This window comes from Ovis aries, chromosome 14 (assembly GCF_016772045.2).
Source record: "Ovis aries strain OAR_USU_Benz2616 breed Rambouillet chromosome 14, ARS-UI_Ramb_v3.0, whole genome shotgun sequence".
NCBI lineage: Eukaryota > Metazoa > Chordata > Mammalia > Artiodactyla > Bovidae > Ovis > Ovis aries.
The window spans coordinates 64,848,219-64,870,928 of record NC_056067.1 but is presented as its reverse complement, the minus strand read 5'-3'; the positions used below and the strand labels follow the sequence as shown (position 1 = coordinate 64,870,928).

The following is a 22,710-nucleotide window of genomic DNA, read 5'->3' as shown; positions in this document are numbered from 1 at the left end:
GTGAATATAAAGGAAAACGTTGACAAGTCTGTCCCCGCACACTGGAAAAACGAGAGACAGGGAAACCCCGTTACGAATAAGCCTTAATGAACATCTGCGTGAAAACGTCACGAAACGTATATTCAAAGCATGTCTACACAGACACAGGAGTCCAGACTGTGACGAGGTGAAAGAGAGGGGAAAACCTCAAGATAAAAATGTAGGCAAAGGATATCGGCAGGGGGGTCAAATATTGAAAAACACCACCTTACTTGGGACCCAGAAACTGGACATCGAGACCAGAATGAGAGGCTGCTGACTCCCGTGAGACTGACAAATTATATCTGAGACGTGTTGTCTTCTCAAGACACTGAAAGCCATCTGTAATAATTTTTAAACACATTTTACTTGGCTGTGCCAGGCGGGGGGCGCAGCACTCGAGATCCTCAGTCGCGGCACGTGAGCTCTCGGTTTCACCGTGTGGGGTCCAGTTCCCTGGTGAGGGACTGAACCTGGGCCCCTGCACTGGGAACACGGAGTCTCAGCTACAGGACCACCAGGAAAGTCCCTGTCATGATTCTAACGTCACTGATGCACGCTGCACGCTCATTAAACATTCTCCTCCTTGCTTCCTAAGTTGTATAAATATACTACTAACAACAACAACAAAAAAAACTGGGAAAGATGAAAAAAGCAATAAAACCCAGGGCTGTCAAAGATGTGGAGAAAGGGGCAAAGCCCTAAGGTGACTGCGTGTAGTTGGCACAGTCTTTGTGGAGAACACGGAAGACAGGTCTCGGAGTGAAGGACAGACAGAACTCAACACGGGCAAGCCCACCTCCGGACTGTGAGGCTATTCACAGCATGACGTGCCCACAGGGCCGCACGGCAGCAGGAGGCCAAGGGAACGGGGGCAGGGCCGAGAAAATCCCACGCCTGCCCAAGAGCATCCAGTGTGGAGATGAGGCAGTGCTTCGCGGTCAGAGAAAGCAAGCGCCTTCCTTTAAAAGTCAGGCAGGAAGAGGAAAACGAGTGTCATATGTTAACACATATGCATGGGATCTAAAAAGATGGTAGAGATGGACCCACATGCGCGGCAGCAGTCAAGATGCAGACCTGCGGAACAGACTTGTGGACGCAGCGGGGAAGGAGAGGCTGGGGCGAGCGAGCGCGTAGCCCAGAAACAGACAGCTGCTGGGAACCTGCTGTCTGCTGCGGGGAGCTCAGCCTGGTGCTCCGTGCTGACCTAGAGGGGTGGCGTGGCCGGGGCGGGAGGGAGGGGACATGTGTATCCCTACGGCTGGTTCCTCCTGATGGGGAGCAGAAACTAACACAGCACTGGACAGCAGTTAACCTCCAATTAAAACGAAAGAATTTATAAACATTTGTTTTTGAAGGACGTTTAGTATCCTGCTATATCTGAAGCGAGGTGAAAGTGAAGTGGAAGTCGCTCAGTCGGCTCTTTGCGACCGCATGGCATTCCGCAGGCCAGAATACTGGAGTGGGTGGCCGTTCCCGTCCCCAGGGGACCTCCCAACCCAGGGATCGAACCCAGGTCTCCCGCACTGCGGGCAGATGCTTTCCTGTGGAGCCACTGGGAAGCCCAAGAATACTGGAGTGGGTAGCCTATCCCTTCTCCAGCGGATCTTCCTGACCCAGGAGTCAAACAGGGATCTCCTGCATCTCAGGCAGATTCTTTACCAGCTGAGCTACCAGGGAAATCCCTCATAAAATATTTAATGGGAGAAAAAGCAGGACATAAGCCTTTGCGTAGGGGCTCCCCATGTGGCTCAGTGGTTAAGAATCTAGGAGACCCGGGTTCCATTCCTGGGTGGGGAAGATCTCCTGCAGAAGGAAATGGCAACCCACTTCAGTATTCTTGCCACCCATGAACATAGGAGCCTGGCGGGCTACAGTCCACGGGCTCACAGAGAGTCAGACACGACTAACAACTCAGGTAAGGGAGATAAAAAGAGATAAGGGGACAGACTGATACACAAAAAAAGTTACAAGGAAACAGGATCTGTGAGTTTGATCCCTGACTTGGGAAGATCCCCTGGAGGAGGACATGTCAAGCCACTCCAGTATTCTTGCTGGAGAATCCTGTGGACAGAGGAGCCTGGCGGGCTACAGTCCACAGGATCGCAAAGAGTCAGGCACAACTAAAGAGACTTAGTATGCAGGTGCTAAGTGCTGGGAAGGCAGACCCAGCAGATAACCAGAGCAGGGATCTTTTTTCACTTGGATTATTACGGGACAACGGAGAGGCACTGATTCCAGTGAAACCGAAGCCGGAAGGATGACAGAGGGCCAGTTCGGTTAGACATGAGCGTAGTGGGGCTGGGCACAGGCGGAGGGCAGGTTCAGGGGCGAGCAGAGGGCGGAGGTGAGACTGCAGGGAACATCAGAAGCCACAGCGTCGAGAGGCCCTGGGCGCCTGCGGAGGTTGTTTTTTTATCTCCAGCGTGATGGAAAGCCACTGAGAGCTTTCAGTCAGAGGAACAGCTTGGTCAAAGACGCAGATAAGGGACTTCCCTGGGGGCCCAGTAGTTAGGAGTCCACCTGCCAATGCAGGGGACACAGGTTCAACCCCTGGTCCGGGAAGACTCCACACACCGCGGGGCAACTAAGCTGAGCGCCACAACTGCTGAGCCCGCGCTCGAGAGCCCGAGCTGCGCCCTCAGAGAAGACCCCGGGCCACAGTCCAGAGAGCAGCTCCGCATCGCCAGCGCCAGGGGAAGCCCGCAGAGAGCCGCGAAGGCAGCCAAAACAGATGGCTGGCTGGAGGGAGAGTGATGCAGCGGAGTGAAGGGCGGGTGCTAAATAAACCCATCAGGAGAGAGGGACAGACACCCTAGTGCGAGCTATTCAGAGGGGCACAGGGGAGCCACGGCCCTGATTTTAGAGCTTCACCTGTGTCTTAAAGGTCTCCGCGGTTCAAGACTCAGAACAGTCCACATGCCAAGAAAGCATGTTTGTGGGGAGCATGTTCTGGCCCCTCGAGAGCCACACAGGCGTCGTGTTGGTTAGATGACACACCTAGCAGACAGCAGTCCTGGAATCAATGCTCGGTTTTCTTCTCTTTTGGCCAATCACATCGCTCGTGCGCTCTTAATTCCCTGACCAGGGACTGAACCCTCGGCAGTGAAAGCAGGCAGTCCTAACCACTGGAGGTCCAGGAAGCTCCCAATCCATACTTTTTAAGTGAAGAAATTAACCGAGTGTTTAGAGCAGAAACAAGCTCATGAGGTATTCATAAGAAAAATAAAAATCAAACTGAAACAACACAGCGAGACACTCAGCTGTGTGTCCGTTCAGGCAAACCAGGGTTTGAGTCCCCGCTCCACTGTGTATTAGCTGTGTGACTGGGTGGGTCATTAGAACGTCTCAGAATCTCAGCTTCCTCATCTATGGCAGGAGAGCCAATCTAGCCCCAGGATGCCATTTTTTCTGAAGAATAAATTTTAAAATGCCTGTTAGCGCTCCGCACCGTGCCTGGTTTCCAACAGTCACTTGGTAAACCTCAGCAGTCACTCCAGCTGTGAGAGGGCACAAGCGAAACACGGGAAAGGAGCACTGAACCCGGGCAGCTCTTGCGCTGGACCGACAGCGATGATTCACTGAAAAAGCAAACTCTTCCTAGTTTTGATCCACATACGATGAGCTTCCCTGCTGGCTCAGATGGTAAAGAATCCACCCGCACGCAGGAGACCCAGGGTTCGATCCCTGGGTCGGGAAGATCCTTTGGAGAATGGAATGACTACCCACTCCAGTACTCTTGCCTGGAGAATTCCATGGACAGACCGTGGGGTTGCAAAGAGTCAGACACAGCTGAGTGACTAACACACTTATGTAAGATTAGGTGTCAGCGATGAAAGCAACGGATTAGAGTAAAGGTGATTGTAAAATCGGGCTGGTGCACTAATCTATGGGAAAAAGAAGCAGATGCGAACCATTTTTCATATTGTTACACCGTGGGGTGGCAGTGGAGCAGTCAGGGGCACTCTGTTGGTTTTCAGAGATCTCTACCTCGCTGTTCTGTTACAAGCTCGAGTTTATTCTGAATGAAAAGAGGAAGCATGAAAGTCTAGAATGAATGTATTTGCACACAGAGACTCTTGAAAGTTGATTGGACTGCAAGGAGAGCAAACCAGTCAATCCTAAAGAAAATCAAACCCTGAATATTCACTGGAAGGACTGATGCTGAAGCTGAAGTTCCAATACTTTGTCCACCTGATGTGAAGAGTCAACCTGTTGGAAAAGACCCTGATGCCGGGAAAGATTGAAAGCAGGAGAAGGGGACGACAGAGGATGAGATGGTTGGATGGCATCGCCGACTCAATGGACACAAATCTGAGCAAACTTTGTGGAGATACTGAAGGACAGAGGAGCCTGCCGTGCTGCAGTCCGTGGGGCTGCAAAGAGCTGGACACGACTTAGTGACTGAACAACAACACACAGAGCCAACTGCCTTTCAACAGAAAAGGCTGAGCTACTTTCTTCCGATGTTTCCCCATAACTTCATTTGGGATTTGCTAGTGCAATTCATGGGGGCCCCATGGCACAAACAAGGGAGTCTTGAAAATTCTTCCTATTTTCAGACAAAAAGAATAAGTCCCCAAATAGCTGAGAGCCAAAAATCAACAAGACACAGACACACACACACACACATTTAAAATTTTAAAGAATATTTTCTCGGCCACGTTGCATGACATGAGAGATCTTAGTTCCTTGACCGAGCCCACAGTACTTGCATTGGAAGAGCCGAGTCTTAACCACTGGGCCACTGGGAAAGTCCCAAGGAAATATGTATGTAAGACTGAGCATCCGATGATTTTCTATTTACCAGATTTTAAGAATCAATAATCACATTCTACCAGCTCTTGTGTATAAGCTGCCTTTTTTTTTTCCCCCAGGTGTCCAGACAAAACACCTCCCTGTGAAAGAATAAAGTGGAATTCTGTCTAGAAAGCTCTTAACCTCTGTGACCGAGACCGGAAGAAACAAAGCACAATACTTTCCTTTTAGGAACACATAAGCGTCTATGAGTTAACTTAAGGCCCCTGAAGCTTGCTCGGGAGTCAACAAAAACAAATAAAAGTTTCTCATTTTTTTTTTTTTTAAAAGAAAAGGTATTCTGAATATGAAGAAGTAAAAAGGAAAAAGTTGAAAGGGAAAATAGGAGGTGGCACAGCCGGTGTGGGCAGAGGTTTAAGTCTGTTCTGCAGGCCCGGGGTGCAGGAACCTCAGCCCTGGGCCCAGCTCCCACCGCACTGTGTGCGTTGCTGGAATGGAAGCGCGCTTGTGGGCTGGGGCAGGATTCCACAGCTGCAGACGGCGTCTGGTGGTGAGACCATTTTAAAAAATTATTATTTAATTCTCGATGGCTTTGTTTCGATGGCCACCAGTTTCATCCCAAACAAGTTGAATCGAATCCTGTTTCTGTTCCTTCTGGCCCGTGGGAATGTCTCCCCTTATCTCTCTGTGAAATATGTCACATGTAGAGAAGAATGCATGAGGAGATGCGAGGGGAACTTTCATAAAGACACTTGTGAAACCCAAGCCCAGACACGGGCCGGGCCGAGTTTTCTGACTGCCAGATCTCAGCTTTCAGATTCACTGAGAATCAGTTGTTCCGATGACGGCTTTGGCTGCATGGCTAATTCCCCAACAGTGGACACATGTATCAGCTTTATCTACGCAGCAGCAGCAAGTAGAAGGGTGCTCCTCTGAGCTCTTTAGGATGGTCACAGCAGCTCCATCTGGAAGAGCTTTGGAGTGATTTGAGGGTTTAGTTTTGTTTCTACGGGAGCGGAGTGCAAGCTCAGATTTATGGCGGCTAACAGCTGTCCTGTCACGACCACACTGGAATTTAGGGCACTCTGAGGAGTTTCAATCTCTTAAAATGAAGAACCTTTGGGTGGGTCTGGGATGTCAAGGGTGTTGTAAATGAGAGAAAAGGATTCCAGCACCCAACCTGTTTTTGTGACTGTCTTTGCTGTTTGAAATTCTCTGAGTGCACAGATGTTTGAACGGCACGATCACGTAACCTTCTGACGTGTTTTAAACATCAGAGAGGAGCTCCGTGCCTCAGGTGAGGATCATACCCGCATCGGATGGGTGATAGAGCTGGGTCTGCAAATCAAGATAAGCCTGCCCAAATGAAACAAAAACTAGGGCAAAACCTAAATGAGTTTCGGCCCAAGGGAAACCGAAACAGCAAAGGAAAAAAACCTCAACTCCCCTCGCGGTCCACGTGGTCTCTGCAGTCCAGGCACGTCCAGCGTTAAGCCTGTGCCCACGACTCTCTGCACTGGCTCAGTAGTGCCCCCTCATCCCAACCCAGGTCAAACTCCGACCTGAACCTCAGCATGTGACCTTATCTGCAAACAGGGTCTCTGCAGATGTGCGTGTCCTGGAGTCGGGGAGCCCCCAGTTCCAGTAGAAAAGGGGGGGACGCTGGGACACACAGAGATGAGGAGCGTGCGACGGCTGTGGCGGGGGCTCAGGTGGGTGGAAGGGCCAGCGGCAAGCGCCAGAGGCCAGGAGGCAGGCAGAGGCGGGTGTCCACAAGGGCCCCTGCCCACACCTCGCCTCGGGGCTCTGGCCTCAGAACCGCCAGAAAATGAACTCCTGTTGTTTCAAAGCCATCAGGTTTGTGGTAACCGCTTACAACAACCCCAGGAAATGAATACACTCATAAACTTGACTCCTTTCTTTCTTTAACGATTTAATTTAGGGATTCATTTCATTTCGGAGACTCTACAGGTCACGACAGACTCTCCTACTTGCCCAAAAGTATACGCAAAAAAATATTTTAAATGATCTATTTTAGAGCTTCCTACTGTACACTTAAAATATTTTAACAGTATCAAATACAATATTTTAAAAATTTTTTGAAAATAATTTCTATTGGATTGGAGTTGCTTTATACTGCTGTGTTAGTCTCTGCTGCACAGCAGAGTGAGCCCGCTCCGTGTATACACGCACTCCGTCTTTCTGGATTGCGTCCCCACTTAGGTCACCACAGAGCACGTAGTAGAGCTCCCTGAGCTACACAGTAGGTGCTCACTAGTTACCTATTCTGTGTGTGCTGAGCTCAGCACCTCAGTCGTGTCCGACTGTGACCCCATGGACTGTAGCCCGCCAGGCTCCTCTGTCCATGGGATTCTCTAGGCAAGAGTACAGAGTAGGTTGCAATTTCCTTCCCCAGGAGATCTTCCCGAGCCAGGGACTGAACCTTCATCTCTCGCATTCACAGGCGGCCACAGTTTGGTGACTGAACAACAGCAACGCACTGTGTCACGTAATGCTGTTACACTGCGCTGCGTCGCACACTGTATCATGCTGCACCACGCTGCTATGCTAGCTTATGCTATGTTTTGTTACGGCATGTCATAACTAAGTTAATTTTGGGAGGCACTGCTCTCCCCCAAAGGACCGTTTCAAGCAGAGTTTTGGCTGGGGTGCTGAGCTGTAATGGACATCAGATGCTGATGTGAGGCTCAATCCAGTCTGCCCTGTGGACACTTCCGAGTGGGTGAGTGAGGACGGAGTGGATTCAGCAAGTCAGGACTGACACTGGGTAGGGGGGAACGTCGTCACCCAGAAATGTGGGAAGCGCTGGCCTGCAGCACGGGACGCACGTACCAGGAAGGGTCCGGCCCGCCTCACTGGGGACGACCATGTCTAGGTCCATCCGCGTCACTGCAGATGGTGTTATTCCGTCCTCGGACAGCAGAAATTAACATCACACTGCAAATCAACTATGCTTCAATAAAATAGATTTCAGAAAATTAAACGGATTAAAAAGAAAAAAAACCAGATTGTCTGATAGTCTAAATGAAGAGGGTTGATGGAAACCTGCTTATGGCTGCCTGTGAAATGATGCAGGCTCCTAACACCAGGTAGGGACCTGCAAGGGGTGTGTGAAACACAGAGGATGTGGGGTAGTGTTAAGTAAATAATTAGGAAAACCACAATGGGCCAGGGGGCGGCTGCAGAGACAGAGAGAGACAGATGGAAAAAAACACACAGGAAGTCTCTTAATGTTGCCTCAGAACATGAAAAGGGAATTCCTTTTCTTTGCACAAAAAACATACAGTACTTTTTCTTGATGTATAGTTGATTTACGCTGCTGTGTTAATTTCCGCTGCACAGCAAAGTGACCCAGTTAAACACATGTATGTACTCTGTTTTATATTCTTTCCCATGATGGTTTTTCACAGGATACGGAATATAGTTCCCTGTGCTATACGGTAGGTCTTTGTTGTTTACCTAATACTTCTATAATCAAAAATAAAAACAAGAAAAGAGAGACTTGTAAAAACGTCCGCTTTCTGAGTTTTAGAAAGCTGCTGTGAACGGCATCCCAAGACCGAGCTAATTTATTCCATCCTCAGAGGGGATTTGTGAGCACACACCCGAGAGGTCACAGTGCCGACAAGGACAGGCTTCAGCACCCGAGACTCTCTGACCCAGAGCAGCAACAGCAGACACCACCATAAATGTCCCCCGCCCCCCCAAGAATTTGCCCAAAGGCACTTTCTGATGTCCTGAGAAGCAACGCAATTGCTTTCTTTCGGCCAAGCCAGGAAGCTATGGGATCTTAGTTCCCTGATCAGGGGTCAAATCCTTCTACCCTGCACGCTTAACCGCTGGACTGCCAGGGAAGTCCGAAAGTTAACAGACCTTTAAGACCACATGATCCCACTTTCACTCATCTCCTATCAATTTTATTTCCCATGCCTATCAAAAAAAAAATCACCCTAATTGGATACTTGCCCTTTAGTCTGTGAAACACACTATTGGGCTTCCTGTGGCACAGTGGTAAAGAAGTCACAGGCTAACGCAGGAGATGCAAGAGACACAGGTTCGATCCCCGAGTCGGGAAGATCTCCTGGAGGAGGAAATGGCAACCCACTCCAGTATTCTTGCCTGCGAAATCCCACGGACAGAGGAGCCTGGCAGGTTCCAGCTCACGAGGTCACAAGGAGTTGGGCACGACTGATCACGCATACACATATTAGTGGGAATGGTTAATTTTCAGTTTTCAAGAAAGCTTATTATTTTAATTTAAAAAGGTAATAAAGTGATATTAAATTGATATAATGTTTTTAAAAAAATTTTTTTTTAAACTACCTTCTCCCAGTTTGAGGACAAAGCTGAATACTAATTCAGTAAATTCTTAATCATTGTGAATGTTGACAAAACAGACCAGAAAGATGGCTTGCTTCTTACTTTTATGGAACATATGATGGTATGTAAATGAAAAGAATCTAACCTGGCACATGGGGGGAAAAAAAGCAAATACTGGTTTACATCAGTTTAAAAAAAAAAGAAAAAGGAGAGAAAAAGAAAACAAGGTTGTCAGAACCTGCAAAGGAGAGAAATTGACTAAAAGCAGGTCCAGGGGAATAACTGCGAAACAGATGGTGTACTTAAATCTGTTTACTGCCAGGAAGTCGATGTGGCCCAAAAGCCGATCACACGGCACCGGGCTCCAAGAACACGGTTTCCTTGCTTAATTACACTGCAATGTATATATTTCTTGGAATCCAACCTGGCGTTCCAGCCTGGAGGGAAATCCCATGGTAGGCTGATGAGCTGAACTTGCCTCTGGAAACCGGGCCATGTGTTAAAAATCAACCCGCGCTGCCTCAGTGTTTGCACCGCCTTTCGAATCCATCCATCCTCAGCTCAAGTCCCCTCTCCTCTGCTCAGGAGTCCTGTGACCCTGAGGTCAGCTCCCCTGGGTGTTCTCAGAGCCGTGGTCGTTGGGGAAGGGGGAAGGACTCAGGCAAACGCAGTAAGAGACCAACGGGAGGTTTGATATAAACCAGCGGGGACCCTGTGCCTGGCAGCGGGCTTGCAGCATCAAAGGCGGCCATGCCGGGGGTGGGGGGCCGTCAAGCAGCCTGAGCCCCACCCCCAGCCCCACAACGTGCCAGCTGTGAGCTCTTCCTGCGGCCACCAGCTCTAGGCCGGGGGCCACGGGCAGTCAGCACCAGCGTGGCCCTGCTGTCCTCGTGGGATCTAATCCCCAGTGTCGGGATGGATGGCAAGCAACCGCTCATTCAAGCAAACTAAGTGTCCAGTCCCTTGGACTGCAAGGAGACCCAACCAGACCATCCTGAAGGCAATCAACCCTGAATATTCACTGGAAGGACTGATGCTGAAGCTGAAGCTCCAATCCTTTGGCCACCTGACATGAAGAGTGGACTCATTGGAAAAGACACTGATGCTGGGAAAGATTGAAGGCTGGAGGAGAAGGGGACAGCAGAGGGTGAGATGGTTGGATGGCATCACCGACTCGGTGGGCATGAGTTTGAGCAAGCTCTGGGAGACAGTGAAGGACAGAGAAGCCTGGCGTGCTGCAGTCCATGGGTCGCGGGATTCAGCCACTACCCACAGAAAAGAAACACGAATATCCCTTCTATGTGTAAAAAGACTGTGGCTTCAGCCATGGTACAAGAGACTCAGAATAACACCTCCACATACCACCTATTGCTCACCAGTTTGGCAAAGAAAAAAACTTGATCCCATACTGTGTTGGCCAAAGTGTGGGGAAGTCAGCCGCTCTCCTCCATGCATAGATCCTCAGTTGTGTCCGATTCTTTGCGACCCCAGCTCGCCAGCCATGGGATTTTCCAGGCAAGAATACTGGAGTGGGTTGCCATTCCCTTCTCCAGGGGATCTTCCCCACCCAGGGACTGAACCTAAATCTCCTTCATTGGTAGGTGAATTCTTTACCACTGAGCCACCGGGAAAGCCCCAATCACTGTCACGAGTGAGTGAGTGGAAGTTGCTCAAGTCGTGTCCGACTCTTTGCGACCCCACGGGCTATACAGTCCATGGAATTCTCCAGGCCGAAATACTGGAGCAGGTAGCCATTTCCTTCTGCAGGGGAACTTCCCAACCCAGGGATTGAACCTAGGTCTCCCACATTGCAGGCGGATTCTTTACCAGCTGAGCCACAAGGGAAACAGTCCCCATCATAAGTGGCACTAAACAGCCTGCTCAAAAGGCACCCATTTACAGCACGAAACCTGAAAGAAGAAGGCAAAACTTCACGCAGGATGAAACTCTTTCACCACTCTGCACACATCTGGGAAAACTCAGCGAAGGTTGATTTGGGGGTTACTGCACATTTCAGGGAGTAGGTGAACCTGCAAACACAGAATCTGCCAATAACACAGAAGGACCGTAAGTGTTAACATGGGCTGTCTCCAGGAGAGGAGACTAGGTCAGTGAGACACAGGGATGGAAGGGAGAATTCACTCTTGAGCTAGTCTTTGCTACTTTGGGGATCTTTGTAACACGTATGTTTATTATGTCTCCAAAAAAATAAATGAAAAGTTTCAAGAAACTGCACCAGTGATGAGACTTGGCTCACCTGTGTAAGACCTAAGACATCCTTTTGCTATAGGTAAAAAGAGGGTGACAATGTCAACCTCAGCGGGTGGGGACTTCCCTGGTGGTCTGGGGGTTAAGACTCTGGGCTCCCGAGGCGGGGGGGGGGGGTCCCTGGTCACGGAACTGGACCCCACAAGCCACAACCAAGAGTTCATGGGCCGCAACTGAAGTTGCAGATCCCACGTGCTGCAGCTAAGACCCGCCCGACACAGCGAAATAAACCAAGATGTAAAAACTCATTGGGTGGTGGGAAGGCTCTAAGAAGAACTGTTAGGAAAAGGGTCTGGAGCAAGTGTCTGGCCTGTAACAAGCACTTGCTAAAGAGGAAAGGTGTGGTGATCGATTACCTTTCCCTCTCTCCTCCAGACCCTGACTCCTAAGGGGGATAAGTCTTCAGCTCTCCTCCTGGAGACACCTTTGGCTTCTGAGACCCCGTTCTTTTCTAATTCTCTCCCCACTGCATCAAGGACTACGCCAAGCACTCAGGTTGCTTGCTGTTCTTCAGTCACTAAGTCGTGCCTGACCTCTGCGACCCCACTGACTGCAGCACGCCAGGCTTCCCTATCCTTCACTAACTCCCAGAGTTTGCTCAGACTCATGTCCATTGACATGAATCATCTCATCCTCTGCTGTCCTCTTCTCCTCCTGTCCTCAATCTTTCCCAGCATCAGGGTCTTTCCCAACGAGTCACCTCTTCACTCTATGTCCATTCTGCTCTTTAATAAATAAATAAATAACTCTGATTTTGTTCCACATGGCAATGGGCTCAGTTACAAGTACTCTCCACCCCAGAACTCCCCTGCGGCTGCATGAATGGAGCAGGCAAGCCAGTTCTGGCCAACGAGACAAGGGCAAAAATCGTCTTGGCATCCCTTCTTGAATAAAGAGCAGAGCTTCATTAGGAGGAGGCACTTGGCCTTCCCTTCTACTTCCTGCCTGGAACATGGGTGTGATGTCTGGAAGTGCGACAGCCATCCTGGGACCATGAGGAAGACAGCCTTACACTATGAAAGGAGAAGAAGGAAGAAAAAAGGAACTTAGGGCTTTGGTGAAGTGACTGAGCCATAAGAGTCCATCCCGAGTTAGAGAAGAAAAAATTAAGCCCTTCCTCACTTAGGGCACCGTGGTAGGCTTTTCTCGTCTGTGCAATTGAGACATAACTAAATCGACATTGCTCCCAACAGAAAACTCAAGCACAGAGGATGTGGAGGGCCTTCATCCGCCTTCCTCACTCCTCAGAAAAGTCAGCTCAGGTCACACTCCAGCCACCACCAGTGCGTTCCAACTTCAGCCCCAATCTCAATCCCCAGACCCAGCTCCCAAATGCCGCTGCCTGAGGCTCCCAGACCTCTTGTGCTCAGGTCACCGCCTGTCTCCCTCTGCCCACAAACAGACTTCTGCTCCTGATCCCCATTCGGGTCCTGGTTACCATCCAGCCACCCCATAAAACAGGGTCGGCCCCACAGCCCACTTTGATCTGCCCTTCGCAGCTCTGAGCCTCAAATCCCGCATCTCTAAACTGAAATGATTACAAGACATGTTTCTCATGGGGTGTGGTGAGAGTTACATCACACCACTGGGCCTCCAGCCGCTTTCCCGGGAAGAGAATGTGCTGACCGAGTGAACGCACAGATCCAGGGGGGCTTAGCAGCTAATCATGACCTTGGACACAGCTGCCTGGATTACACGTGTGTGCACATGGCTTTTGGCAGATTTCGGTTGTTCTTAGTTTAAAATGACTGGCCGGCTCTGTGGGCCTTGGAGAAGCAGGAGGAAGCGGGGCTGAGATGGAGTTGACACAGTATCTGCATTCGGGTTACGTGCCAGATGCTGCTCTGAGGACGGGGGGTGAAACAGTGAACACGTGGTCAAAACCCCTGGCATGATTATTTTCTTCTGGTGGAGAGAAGAGTCCACTGTATTTCAGAGACTGGCAACTGGGGGAAAAGGCGGTTGTTACTGTTGCTGTTCAGTCGCTCATCCATGTTCGACCTTTGTGACCCCATGGACTGCGGCACAGCCCGCTCCCGTCCTTCACCATCTCCTGGCGTTTGCGCAAACGCATGTCCACTGAGTCGGTGATGCCGTCCAACCCTCTCATCCTCTGTGGCCCCTTCTCCTTCTGCCCTCAATCTTTCCCAGAATCAGGGTCTTTTCCAGTGAGCCGGCTCTTCGCATCAGCCCCAAAGTATTGGGGCTTCACCTTCAGCATCAGTCCTTCCAATGAATATTCAGGGTTGATTTCCTTTAGGGTTGATTGGTTTGAATCTCCTTGCTGTCCAAGGGACTCTCAAGAGTCCTCTCCAACACCATAGTTCAAAAGCATCAATTCTTCGGTGCTCAGCTTTCTTTATAGTCCAACTCTCACATCCATGTATGACTACCAGAAAAAGCACAGCTTTCGAGAAGGTGAATTCATGTCCAAATGCTGACTCCTCCACTGATGATCGCGGAGCACGGAAGGGGAGTTTCAGGGGTGCAGAAGTGGAGGGAGGGGCTACACGCACAGGCGGCTCTGACAGCAGTCTTTCTTTTTTGCCTTCTTACTTTCTGTTGGGGGAGAGCTGACGACCAATGTTGCCACAGTTTCAGGTGAGCCGCGAAGGGACTCAGCCTCACACACAGATCCCTTCTCCCCCAGGCCCCCTCCCCTCCAGGCTGCCGCGTAACCCTGAGCAGAGTCCCCTGCGCTCTACAGTGGGGCCTTGTTGGTTTCCCATGTCCCACACTCTCTGACTCTCCCGTTCCCCCATCCTTCCCTCTTGGCAACCGTAAGTTCATTCTCTGAGTTGTACAGAAAATCTTGAGGGGGAAGAAACAAGAAAATGTCAGAAGCTACTGACCCTATGGAAGTGGAAATGATTTTTACAGTTTTTCTTTCTACATTTCTGATATAGTTTGAGGTTTATCAGCAATTGCATATTATATTTTTTAATTTTAAAAAATCTTAAAAAACAACTTTAAGAAACTATTTATAATCATACCACCCTTACATAAGTAATTTAACCAATTTATACATCAATCTCTCTCTCTTTACACACACACCAATGAGATATATAAGAATTTATATATGATAAACACATAATAAGAAATTTATAATAAATCTATAGATTACACATTAAACTTTATGTATTGTATGTGTATATATATACATACATACCTCTGTGTGTGTATATATAATGTCTGATAGAGATACACGTGTATAATGTTGGATAGATGTGTGTAGATCTATAAAATATTAATATTGGACCTAGAGACTGTCATACTGAATGAAATAAGTCAGAAAGAGAACTATCATACGGCATCACATATAGGTGGAATGGAAAAAAAAACTGTACAGATAAACTTATTTATGAAACAAAAGCAGAGTCAGAGATGTAAAAATCAAAGCGATGGCTACCCGAGGGAAGGAGGGGCGGGGCCAACTGGGAGGCGAGGATACACTTTGTTGCTGTTCAGTAGCTCGGTCGTGTCTGACTCCTTGCGGCCCATGGGCTGTGGCCCAGCAGGCTCCTCTGTCCGTAGGATTCTCCAGGCAAGAATACTGGAGTGGGTTGCCATTCCCTTCTCCAGGGGATCTTCCCCACCCAGGGGCCAAACCCGCGGCTCCTGGGTCTCAGGCAGGTCGCTTACCACTGAGCCCCCTGGGAAGCCGCCGTCTGGTAGTGTGTGCCTTCTAGCCCAGACCCCTCACTGGGCCTCCCCGCCTCCAGACTATCCCCCGTAGTGTACACAGCAGAGTAACACACCAGTGTAAAGCAATTTTACTCCAATTAAAAAATAAAATAGCAGTTAAGGGCTGCCCTGGTGGCTCAGCGGTTTAAAAAAAAAAATCCGCTGGTCAATGCAAGAGACACGGGTTTGATCCCTGGTCCGGGAAGATCCCACAGGCCGCGGAGCAACTAAGCCCGTGCGTCACAACCACTAAGCCTGGGCACCAGAGCCCGGGAGCCGCAGCTACTGCAGCCTGAGCGCCCGGGGGGCCCGTGCTCAGCAGCAGGAGAAGCGCCCGCAAGGAGAAGGCCGCGCACCGCAGCGAGAGAGCAGCCCGGCTCACCGCAGCGAGCGGAAGCCCCGGTGCGGCAGCCAAGAGCCGGCACAGCCGAAATGAAACAGAGTTCACAAACTCAAACCACCCCAACGGCTCCCTCTCCTCCATCCGCCCAACCCAGAGCTGTCGCGTCTGGTACGCCTGACTGTGGCTCCGCCCTCTCCCACACTTGCCTTCACGCGCATTTTCCGTCTCTCCCGCTGATACACCGCCTGGTCACAGAACGCGGGCCCACCCCACCCTGAGTTCTCTCCATCCACCCCCACCCCCATCCAAGGACACCCTCCCGAAATGCACATCTGATCGGCCACGCTCGGGCTTAGAAACGTGTCTTCAGTGACGAGAGACAGAGATGCTAACTGCCAACGCTAAGACAGAAGAATGACCAAAAGCAAGGTTTCTCCTATACTAATGTGTAAATGTGGGGAATCTAGAGAAATGATACTGATGACCCTATCTGCAACGCAGAGATAGACACAGAGGAAGCCAAGAAACGTCCGGACACCAAGGGGAAGCGGGAGCGGGGCGAGCTGGGCGCCGGGACCGACACGGTCCGCTACTGACGCTGCGTATAACACGCAACTGGTGAGAACCGACTGCGGCGCTCAGGGACTGCTACTCAGGGCACTGTGGCGACCCAAGCGGGAAGGGAGCCCAGAAGAGGGACATCTGTACCCGTGCGGCTGATGCACTTTGCTGCGCAGCAGAGACTACCAGCATTGTAAAGCAGCTAGAATTCAGTAAAAACGGACTTCTCACACAGCTGACTGACTCAGGCACACGGGTCTCTGGCTCCAGGCACGGGCGCACCCAGGTCCCACGGATCTGTCTCCCCCATCTCTGGCCTCTGCCTTCCCCAGCAGGCGTCCTCGCCAATCCCTTCCACAAATAGGCCAGGGCTGGGCCTCCCTCCCCAGCTGTAGTCACGTGTCCATCCTGGAGACAGCTACAGTGGTTTCAACTGACCGGGTAGAAGCCAAAGGATTGGAGCTTCAGCTTCAGCATCATTCCTTCCAGTGAACACCCAGGACTGGTCTCCTTTAGGACGGACTGGTTGGATCTCGTTGCAGTCCAACGGACTCTCAAGAGTCTTCTCCAACACCACAGTTCAGAAGCATCAATTCTTTGCTCTGCTTACTGGAGCCAGGAAACTCCCCCTCTTGGCCTGAACAAGCCTGAGTTGTTTTTGTCTCCCAAGCCCTCCCAGACCAGCTGTGCCCTGCCTGTCTACAGAGCCCCTGTGGGTGCTAACTAAAAACCTCATCTGGGGGGAGGGCTCAAGGTGAACCGAACCGCGCGTCTTTCTCCTGCAACCAGGGGTGTCCTGCGGGGCCACCCAGAAGGAGCTGCCTTCAGAGCAACGCGCCTTCGTTGTTTGGTTGCTCAGCTGTGTCCACCTTTTTGCGACCCCATGGACTGCAACCAGCCAGGCTCCTCTGTCCATGGGATTCTCCAGGCAAGAATGCCGGAGTGGGTTGCTGTTTCCCTCTCCAGGGGCTCTTCCTGACCCAGGAATCAAACCCCAGTCTCCTGCACTGCAGACAGACTCTTTACTACTGAGCCACGAGGGAAACCCTTTCATTTATACTTAACAAACCCATCTTTACTTTTCACACACCATTGCTTCCACTTCACACAATCCTTTATTGTTTTATTGAAGCACAGCTGATATGCAAGATCACACTGGCTTCAGGAGTGCAGCACAGAAACTCAAAATTCTGTAGATTATAGGCTATTCAAAGTTACTACAAGATAATGGAGATCAATGTTACGCCAACTGATGTGAAGGACTGACTCAATGGAAACGGCCCTGATGCTGGGAAAGACAGGGCAAGAGGAGAAGGGGCTGACACGATGAGACGGCTGGACGGCATCATCAACTCAGTGGCGTGAGTCTGAGGAAACTCTAGGAGACAGTGGAGGACAGAAGGGCCTGGCGTGCCGCAGTCCATGGGGCGGCCAAGAGTCAGACACGAGTTAGCGACTGGAGAACAACGGGATAACATATAAGGAAATGCAGAATAGAATGCTGGGACTTACCTGGAGGTCCAGCGGCCAAGGCTTCCCAGGTGGCTCAGTGGTAAAGAACTCGCCTGCCGATGCAGAAGACTCGGGTTCCATCCCCTGGGTCAGAAAGATCCTGGAGAAGGGAACAGCAACCCAGGGAAACAGATGGGGAAGCAGTGGAAACAGTGTCAGACTTTATCTTTTGGGGCTCCAAAATCACTGCAGATGGTGACTGCAGCCATGAAATTAAAAGACACTTACTCCTTGGAAGGAAAGTTATGACCAACCTAGACAGCATATTCAAAAGCAGAGACATTACTTTGCCAACAAAGATCCGTCTAGTCAAGGCTATGGTTTTCCAGTGGTCATGTATGGATGTGAGAGTTGGGCTGTGAAGAAAGCTGAGCACCGAAGAATTGATGCTTTTGAACTGTGGTGTTGGAGAAGACTCTTGAGAGTCCCTTGGACTGCAAGGAGATCAGTCCTGGGTGTTCACTGGAAGGACTGATGCTAAAGCTGAAACTCCAACACTTTGGCCACCTCATGCGAAGAGTTGACTCATTGGAAAAGACTCTGATGCTGGGAGGGATTGGGGGCAGGAGGAGAAGGGGACGACAGAGGAGGAGATGGCTGGATGGCATCACCGACTCGATGGACGTGAGTCTGAGTGAACTCCGGGAGTTGGTGATGGACAGGGAGGCCTGGCGTGCTGCGATTCATGGGGTCGCAAAGAGTCGGACACGACTGAGCGACTCAACTGAACTGAGTATTCTTACCTGGAGAATCCCACGAACAGAGGAGCTAACAGGCTACAGTCCACGGGGTTGCAAAGGAGTCAGACGCAGCTTAGCAAGTGAGCAACAAACAGGGGCTAAGGCTCCGCGCTGCCAGTGCACGGGGTCAGGGTTCGACCCCTGATCGAGGAGCTACATCCCTCACACTGCAAGTGAGGGTTCATATGTCACGCCACGTGCTGCAACTGAGACCCAGTGCAGCCACAGACATGAGCAAACGCCAGAAGAGAACGCAGGGCCAAAGGGAGCAGCCAAGTGCATTATCATTCGCACACAGTGGCCTGAGCATACAGCTATGCAACCGTCCATGCTAAGAACACAGAATCATCTCACCTCTGACCGCCCATCATCCTTCCTGTAGGGTCTGCATTTCAGCTGGCCCCATGGAACAGCGCTTGGTGGGAAGAAGCTGGCGGGGAGACGATTATCGGACAACTGAAGATTTATTTGGAGTCTGGAATCTGCGGCTGCAGCATGTCAACATCTTCCAGCTAAAGCTCGCGGAAGCTCGTCTCCTGCATGCCAGGGTGACTGTCCGGGGGAGAGGAAGACCCTGCGATTCTTCCCAGTCATTCCTTTGTGTGCGTCTGTGCTAAACCGTATCTGACTCTCTGCGACCCCAAGGACTGCAGCCCGCCAGGCTCCTCTGTCCATGGAGTTCTCCAGGCAAGAACACTGGAGTGGGTTGCCATGCCCTTCTCCAGGGAATCTGCTCCACCCAGGGACGGAACCCACATCTCCTGCATTGCAGGCAGATTCTTTACCAATGAGGCACCAGGGAAGCCCAATACATTTATTTAACTTGACACCTTAGGCCTAATTCTGGCATTTTCTGCTTCCTGCTGCCTTAAACAGTATTTTGAATGGTCTCTCAGTGTGGGGACACCGGCAAAGGGCTTTCCTAACCCCAGGAGGATGTGCCTTGGTGAGAGTAGGGTGGGAATGGGGAGAGGTGTGCTGTTTAATTGCAAAATGGTCGGAGGGTCACAGTAAAATGGGAACCCCAGGCGCCTCTCTGGGAAACGGCCTGTCTCCAGCAGTTCACCTCTCTTCAGCCTTTCTCCCCCGCGTGGAGGGTGTGCACGCCTCCGGGGTCACAAGGAACCTAATTGGAAGGCCAGGGCTCTGCTGACCTTCGGGTCTCCGGTTCCTCTGGGAGCCTCCAGCCCTCTGGCCCCTCCGCTCTCCAGGGACACTCCCCGGCGGCGGCCGCAGACTGCGGGGCGCCAGGAGCCTGCTCTCCTTAATCCTCCAGCTGGGGCCGGAGGCCCGTGGAGGGGCCGGAGGAGGACCCATCCCGCCCTGCGCCGTGCTGTCCCCACCGAGGGGCACTGCCCCAGCACTGACATCCCAGGGCACGACTTCTCTGCTTTCTTCCGGGGTTTCAACTTTTTTTAAACAAGTCTTTATAGTTGCTTTCCTATGTCGTGTTAGTCCCTGCTGTGGAGCAAAGTGAATCAGTTATACGTATACATACATCCACTCTTTTTTGGATTTCCTTCCCATTTAGGTCACCGCAGAGACACCAACCACCTCACCTCAGATATGCAGATGATACCCCTCTAATGCCACGAAGTGAAGAGGAACTAAAGACTCCCTGGATGAGGGTGAAAGAACAGTGGAAAAGCTGGTTTAAAACTCAACATTCAGAAAACTAGGCTCATGGCAGTACTTCATGGCAAGCAGACGGGGGGAAAGTGGAAGCAGTGACAGGCCTGCTCTTCTTGGGCTCCAGAATCACTGCAGATGGGGACTGCAGCCATGACGTTAAAAAACGCTTGCTCCCTGGAAGAAACGCTTTGATAAACCTAGACACCACTTTGCCAACAAGGGTGCTTACGAAGTGTGGTGCTGAAGAAGACTCTTGAGAGTCCCTTGGACTGCAAGATCAAGCCAGTCAACCCTAAGGGGAATCAGTCCTGAATATTCATTGGAAGGACTGATGCTCAAGCTGAAGCTCCAATACTTTGGCCGCCTGATGTGAAGAGCTGACTCACTGGAAAAGACTGATGCTGGGAAAGACCGAGGGCAGGAGGAGGAAGGGGCGACAGAGGATGAGATGGTTGGATGCCATCACTGACTCGATGGACAAGAGTTTGAGCGAGCTCCGGGAGTTGGTGATGGACAGGGAGGCCTGGTGTGCTGCCGTCCATGGGGTCCATGGAGTCGGAGGTGATTTATCAACTGAACAAGCTGCTTTGCAATGTTGTTAGTTTCCGCTGTACAGCAGAGTGAAGCAGCCGTGTGTACACACATCTCCCCTCTCTTTCGGATTTCCTTCCCATCCAGGTCGCCGCAGAGCACTGTGAAGGCTTCCCTGGGCTCTGCAGTCGGTTCTCATCAGCTATTTTACGCACGTATCGATGGCGGACACGCGCCAATCCCAGTCTCACCCCAGCTCACCCCGCCCCCGCTCCCCCCTTGGTGTCAGAACATTTTTTTGCTTCCTCTGTGTCTCTATTTCTGCTTGGCAAACAGGCTCTTCTGTGCCATTTTTCTAGATTCAACATATATGTGTGATTTTTCTCTTTCTGACTTACTTCACTCTGTGTGACAGTCTCTAGGCCTACCCGCAGCTCTGCAAATGTGTACATACAATGGAATATTACTCAGCCGTAACCAAAGGGCAGACCGTCTATAGCAGTGAGGGTCTGGGAGGTATAGCCCGGCGAGGGAGGGAAAGACAGTGTCACTCTTTCCACGTCCAGGAGTGGAGGACCCTTGACCCCAGGCGTGCTTCCTCACTCAGGGAGGAGCAAGCACGAGCCCTGTGAAGCGCTTCCCCACCTAGGAAAGGTGGACAGAGCCCCCGCCTCTGCTCCCGTCCCCTCCTGGGGCCCAAGACCCAGGAGAGTGCGTCCCCCGGGCCACTGGGGCTTCCCTGGCGGCTCAGGCGTAAAGAATCCGCCTGCCAGTGCAGGAGACCCAGGTTCGATCCCTGGGTTGGGCAGATCCCCTGGAGGAGGGAATGGCCACCCGCTGCAGTATTTCTGCCTGGAGAATCCCACAGACAGAGGAGCCTGGTGGGCTACAGTCCGTGGGCTTGTAGAGTGGGACACGACTGAGCGACTCACACTTGTACTCTTTGCACTTGACCAGAGGCCATGAGAAGGATTGGGGGGGACGGGTGCTTCCCCAGCCTCCCTGCCTTCCTGCCACACGCAGCCTCAGCTTCCGTCGGCTTCCTGTGAACTGGGGAAGGGGAGCAGTGAGCCGGGTGGGTCAGGAGTGTCTCGCCTGGCTCACCCTGCGAAACAGAAGCCAAGAAGGCTTCCGGGTTCCAGCCCTGGCACAGAGCCCTCTGGGGCCCCCTTTAGATGCCACGTATTAGGACAGTGATGGGCGGGGGGCCCCGGAAGCCCTGCTCTCCCTCCGTGCTGTTCACCAGAGGGATTCAGAGATCCCGCCCGAGACAGCCAGGTGTGAACTATAAATGACTTTCTAACAGACATCAATAAGGGAGCACGCACGCCTCCAACAAAGACCCGGCCTGCTTCAGCCCTGGGCACTGAGCTGCATCCTGGGGAGCCTCGGGAGCTGAATCCTGCCTCGGCCCCTGGCACTGAGCTGAATCCTGCCTCGGCCCCGGGCACAGAGCTGCATCCCGGGGAGCCTCGGGAGCTGAATCCTGCCTCGGCCCGGGCACTGAGCTGAATCCTGCCTCGGCCCCGGGCACAGAGCTGCATCCCGGGGAGCCTCGGGAGCTGAATCCTGCCTCGGCCCGGGCACTGAGCTGAATCCTGCCTCGGCCCCGGGCACAGAGCTGAATCCTGCCTCGGCCCGGGCACAGAGCTGCATCCCGGGGAGCCTCGGGAGCTGAATCCTGGCGAGTCTCGGGAGCGCATGCAGATGTGTTCCTTTCCCCCTGGGGTGGGGGTGGAGGAAGGAGTAGGGACTCTGAGCAAGGCAAGATCATTCTTTAAGTGAATGGAGAGAGGCAACAATGCTGTGGTGTGAAAAGTGAGTGAGAGTGTGGGTCACTCCATCATGTCCGACTCTCTGTGACCCGAGGACTGCAGCCTGCCAGGGTCCCCTGGCCATGGAGTTCTCCGGGCAAGAATACTGGAGTGGACTGTCGTGCCCTCCTCCAGGGGACCTTCCCAAGCCGGGGACTGAACCTGGGTCTGCGGCCTTGCAGGCGGACTCTTTACCGTCTGAGAGGACGATTTCACGGACAGGATGCCAACCCACAGGCAACAAAGGCGACAGGGGACACAGTAGGACTACAGCTGGGTCAAGTCCTCTGCGGAGCAAGCAGACGCAGACCTGGACACCGCAGGGGACAGAGGGTGGGAGGAATCGGGAGCCTGGGGTAGACACGTGTCCTGTTGGTCCTGTGCGTAGCGGGTGGCTGACGAGAACCCGCTGCACAGCACGGGGAACTCTACTCAGCGCTGTGTGACCCAGACGGGAAGGATGCCCGCAAAGGAGGGGACACACGCGTGCGGATGGCTGGTTCATTCT

At 51.8% G+C, this 22,710-nt stretch overlaps 1 protein-coding gene across 3 annotated transcripts in view; it reads right to left on the bottom strand.

Annotated features, from left to right (window-relative positions):
- The window catches only part of LOC132657795 (uncharacterized), a 169,103-nt gene extending 151,333 nt beyond the window's left edge, over positions 1–17,770 (bottom strand). Inside the window, exon 1 of one of the 3 annotated variants that reach the window (XM_060399182.1) lies at positions 17,486–17,770. In XM_060399182.1, the coding sequence (XP_060255165.1) occupies positions 17,486–17,566 (81 nt within the window). In that variant the 5' untranslated portion in view covers positions 17,567–17,770. The remainder of the gene's footprint in view (positions 1–17,485) is intronic. The other 2 variants (XM_060399184.1, XM_060399183.1) reach the window with 2 other exon arrangements.
- Positions 17,771–22,710: the final 4,940 nt, after the last annotated feature.